The 5008-nt window shown below is 35.2% G+C and overlaps 1 protein-coding gene across 1 annotated transcript; it reads left to right on the forward strand.

The window, feature by feature from the left end:
• Positions 1 to 343: 343 nt before the first annotated feature.
• LOC128647288 (olfactory receptor 11A1-like) lies at positions 344 to 1300 on the forward strand. Its single transcript, XM_053700080.1, has one exon. It carries the CDS (start codon positions 362 to 364, stop codon positions 1298 to 1300), a length of 939 nt encoding a protein of 312 aa, XP_053556055.1. The 5' UTR covers positions 344 to 361.
• The last annotated feature ends 3708 nt before the right edge of the window (positions 1301 to 5008 follow it).

Here is a 5008-nt window from a genome sequence, read left to right on the forward strand (position 1 = left end):
TTGACCAAAATTAATATAATAGTGATAAAAGAAAATGCTCCAATATGTAATTATTGCACTGTGGCTTGCAATGAGATTAAACATAGAGCTAAAGTCAGCATTGGTGAGTCAATGACAAGAAACAAATGTCTCTAGTCAGACATCACTAGCTAGTTAACAGTAGTGGATAGCATCTGCTGAGGATATGTGTATATGCCTTTGAACTAAGGATACCATGAAAAGAAAGTACATTTGATATTAGAAGTGAATTTAAAAGTGTTTAAAATCACATGCCCTATCAGAATAAGGAAAGATTCCTTTTGACTTTTCTACCCCTTTTAAATACATTTTTCTTTAAATCTTCTGCTTGTTTCTACAGGAAATGAATGGGCAAAATTGGACTTTGAGTACAGAAATTGTACTTTTAGGATTTCAACATCTGCAGAACTATAGGATTCCAATTTTCATATTATTCCTTTTGTTGTATATTTTTACTGTATTGGCCAATTTCTTGATTATAATACTAGTGTCATCAAGTCACAACCTCCATTCTCCTATGTATTGTTTTCTCTGTCATCTTTCATTCTCAGATATATTACTCACCACAAATACTGTGCCTAACATGCTACTCGTTATATTGAAACAAGGCACCATGAACCTCAGAGCTTGTATCACACAAGGTTACATCTTTGCACTCTCTCTATCTGCCGAGTGTCTACTACTAACTGTGATGTCATATGACAGATACCTAGCGATCTGTAAACCACTCCATTATTCCTCAATTATGGATAATACCTTTCATATAAAATTGGTAAGTGGGACCTGGCTATTAGGTTCTCTAAGTCCAATAGTTACAGATGTTCTGGCAGCCAAACTACATTTTTGTGGTGTCGTTAAAATGGATCATTTCTACTGTGATTTCGCTTCACTTTTAGAACTTTCTTGCTCCGATACTCATGCAGTGAAATTTAGCAATATATTATCAGCCGCCCCTTTAACTATAGTCCCTGTAATATTTATAACTGCAACGTATGTTCATATCTTCCAAACTATTTTAAAGATTCCATCTAAAATAAAGATACAAAAAGCTTTTTCAACCTGCAGTTCCCATCTGACAGTTGTGTGTATTTTTTACGGGACAGTTGTGACTCTTTATGTATTTCCAGCTACAGGATATTCACTGATTGCAAACAAAATACTCTCTTTGTTGTATACAGTGGTTACTCCATTGCTAAATCCTATAATCTATAGTATGAGAAACCATGAAATTAGAGCAGCCTTACAGAAATTTATCAATGGAAGAACTGTAATGAAAATGTAAAACGAAATCTAAGTTTGTAAAATATGCAACTGATGAATAAACCATCATATTAAAAAGGCACCATATGAAAAAAAATTATCACTTGGAGGGAGATGTGGGGAGGGTGGGGGTGATCCCTACACTTCAGAGAAAGAAAGTATAATAAAGAAAAACCAATAAAAAATAAAATAAAAAAGGTAGCACATTGTTACTGGTAGACTGGCTGCCAGTAACAAACATGACAGGAAACAGTGAGAGGGGAAAGGGTTAGAGAGCTGTTTAGGGAGGAGATCGGGGAGGTGGGAGTTTGAGGTAGGATCCCTGCAATACAGAAAATAAAATAAATACATACATACATAAATATTTCACACACAAAAGCTCTAAACTGCATACTGGCATACTGTCTGCAGTACCTAAGATGGTCGTAACCAGTGTGTGTGTGTGTGGGGGGGGGGGGTTAGAGGGAAGAAGAGAGATGTTTGGGAGGCCTCAGGTACGGATTAGAGAGAGGGAGGTGTCAGGTGGGAGGGTAATCCCTACACTACAGCACATATTACCCTTAACCGCTACCTGATTAACCCCTTTACTGGCAGTAATTTCAGAAGTGTGGTGCACAGCAACAATTAGTTGCCTACTAATTACCAAAATCCAATAACAAAGCCATGCATGTCTAGGGATCCCAGAGAATACTTTATAACAATTTTTCTTATGATTGCAGTAGTTGTATGTAAGTAATTTCAGTGACAAACCAAAAGTTTGCAAAAAATGTATGATTATTTTTATATGATCACGTTTGGTGGCCAAATAATGACTTTGAATATATAAAAATAGGCCTAGATACATTGGGCTGTCTACTTAAATATATATATATATATATATATATATATATATATATATATATATATATATATAATTTTTGTGTTTAATTTTGAGAATTTGTGCAATTCTTCTATACCAAATAAGAGTTACCACATAGCATGAAGAATTACCCATAAAATAATAAAAAGTATTTGCATGTTTGGCCTTAGCTGAATCAAAGAATACCAATGAACACATTTTGAGATTTTCTTCTGCAGTTAGAAAGCTAATGAGTTTTGTGGAATGTGAAAATTAATTTTTTCATGTATTTCTTTTTTTTTTTTTACTTGTTTTCTTATTTTTCAATAGTTTCTTAGTTCTGATAATAAATAACTAGTTGAAATTGTCATCCACTGAAAGCTCTTTTTATTCCAAAAAAAAGTATAGTTTTCATAGCTAAATAAAAAAAAACATTTCTGTTTAAACGTAGTGATAGCAAAAATGCTACAAATTCTAGTACTTTGGGCAAGTTTTTTTTCCTGAAATTCCCAGTAGTGAAGGAGTTAAATTCACATGCACTATCTGAATCATGATAAGCCACTTATAAATGATGTCTTGAGGACAAAAAAGAATTTCAGATTCAATTATTTTGTTATGGTCCTCAACATATAGCAGACGTTAATGGGTAATACAACTTAGAAACTTAAAAGGAGACTGTAGTCAGAAAACAAATTACGATATTTGATACTAATAATATTGTTTCTTCTCCACACAGTTCAACATTTTTCAATGCTCTCTGGCCAGCTGTAGTACATGTAAAGAGCGACCTACTTAACTACCAGGCACTGCTGACTATAATAGTATTAGCTGTGCACAGTGTATTGTGTACACCAAAGAAGGCATCAGATTTCTAGCTAGCTGAAATATGCAACTTGTAAAAGAAACATAGTTTAGGTAGCTAAGACAGCTTGTCAGTGAGTAGAGTAAGTAATGTAAGTTTTAACTGCCCTCAGTGCTGAGACTAGTTTGTTGCCAAGGTAACCCAGCCTATGCAGGAATTATAATCAACTACAGAGCATCAGGGCTATCTATCAGGGTTTCTTCTTCATTGTTTGTGTTCCTACAGTTTTTTTCTGCTAATGTAAACAGAAAACTGTTTCATTCTTTGTTGTGTGCCATATACTCTGAACAGCTAGTACTATTACAGCCAGTGTTGCCTGGTAGCTGAGTATATGGCTCTATACATGTAACACAGCTGGTTAGTGACCTGTGTGAGGAAGGAACAATACTATAGTATCATACAGCTCATAGCAGGAAATGACTATACAGGCAAATTCACTCTCAATTTTTACAACTTTAGATGCAACATTTTTAAATACATATATATTGCAAAAATGCTAGTTAAGTCATTCTTTTTTAAATATTGTACTTTGTTTTCTGACTACAGTATCCCTTCAAATTACTCTATTCTTTGAGCACTTTCAACATGCCCTAACAGTGCAAATAGTGTTGTTGTTATAGAAATGGCTAATGTCACTTGACATGTAAAGAGTCCATGTCTAAGAAACAATAAAGATTTCCACTCAATTAAAATCACTCCCATATGTTGGTGTAACTTACATAATACACATCTTAAAATCCAGTGTTTATGCCTCCATGGGTCATTTACTGTGCTCTTCAAAGCGTTAAGGTTTTAGGTAACAACTGACCAATATGATCTTAAAAATACAGTCATGGAATGATTAATGGCTATGCACTGGTAACCGAATACTGCAGGTCCTAGATGCAGTACCTCCTATTTCCTAGCACATACATAGACAAGTATCAAGGAGAGTAATATAAACTATATTAGTATTAATGTTAACATTATTCAAGTTTTAAAAGAATTAAAGTTTCAAATAAAATCAAACACAAAACTAAAATACATATGCTAAATATTTAAAAAAATAATAGTAATAAAATAAAAAAATTGAAGCATGGTTATATCATTTATTATTGTTGTACTATGTATTGTTGTATATATATATATATATATATATATATATATATATATATATATATATATATATATATATATATATATATATATATATATATATATATATATATAAAAATACATATATATTGAAACCAGACAGTGGTAACACTTCAAATACAAAGCAAGAAAGTTGTTTCACTTTAGACATCTAGGATAAAAAGCATAAAATTCATACTTGCCAACTGTCCCGTTTTTGCCGGGACAGTCCCGGAATTTGGGACCCTGTCACGGCCATTTAAATGTCCCGGACTGTCCCGGCAAGTTAGTAGCAGGCTGCAGCTTTGCTAGCTAGCGCGATCATGTATGCCACTCCTGAGTCTCCTCCTCCATGAATTTCATCTATCTAGACTATTGCGCGTCAGGCAGCGACGTCAGCACCTCCTCAATGTCACCATCATGTGACCACCCCGCTTTGCCGCTCACTGTGCAGTGCACCAGCCTTCTCACAGACACGCGGCTGCAGGAGGACAGAGAGTGTCTCACTCTGTTGTGTCACACACCCTAAAGTTTGTTCTCAGAACTTGTCTTAGAGCCGATCATCAGTCACTCAGTGGACCAGCAGCAGACAGAGGTGAGTCACTCAGCCCTAACTAAAGTTAACCCAGCAGGCTCGGGAGGCAGGCTCGGGAGGCAGTCCTGCAATTCAAATAATTTATATGGTGCTGCTCAGAGTCACTCTCTGTTTTGTTAAGGTGACCGTGAATCACCAATGATTATTGAAAAAAAAATGCAGCTAGCTGTGACTCTTTTCTTGACTTGTCACTCAGTCTTTAACTAGCCGATCAGTGAGGACCAGCAGAGCGGTGAGACTCAGCCTATAACTGAACCGGAGCTCCTGCAATAAAATATGTGCTGCTGCTCAGCTGTTGTTAAGGTAACCAGACCGTGAATCA

The sequence above is a fragment of the Bombina bombina genome, chromosome 2, assembly GCF_027579735.1.
Source record: "Bombina bombina isolate aBomBom1 chromosome 2, aBomBom1.pri, whole genome shotgun sequence".
NCBI lineage: Eukaryota > Metazoa > Chordata > Amphibia > Anura > Bombinatoridae > Bombina > Bombina bombina.

Bases quoted from the DNA above. Each gene is read 5' to 3' on its own strand.
- LOC128647288 (XM_053700080.1), top strand. From the start codon at position 362: ATGAATGGGCAAAATTGGACTTTGAGTACAGAAATTGTACTTTTAGGA.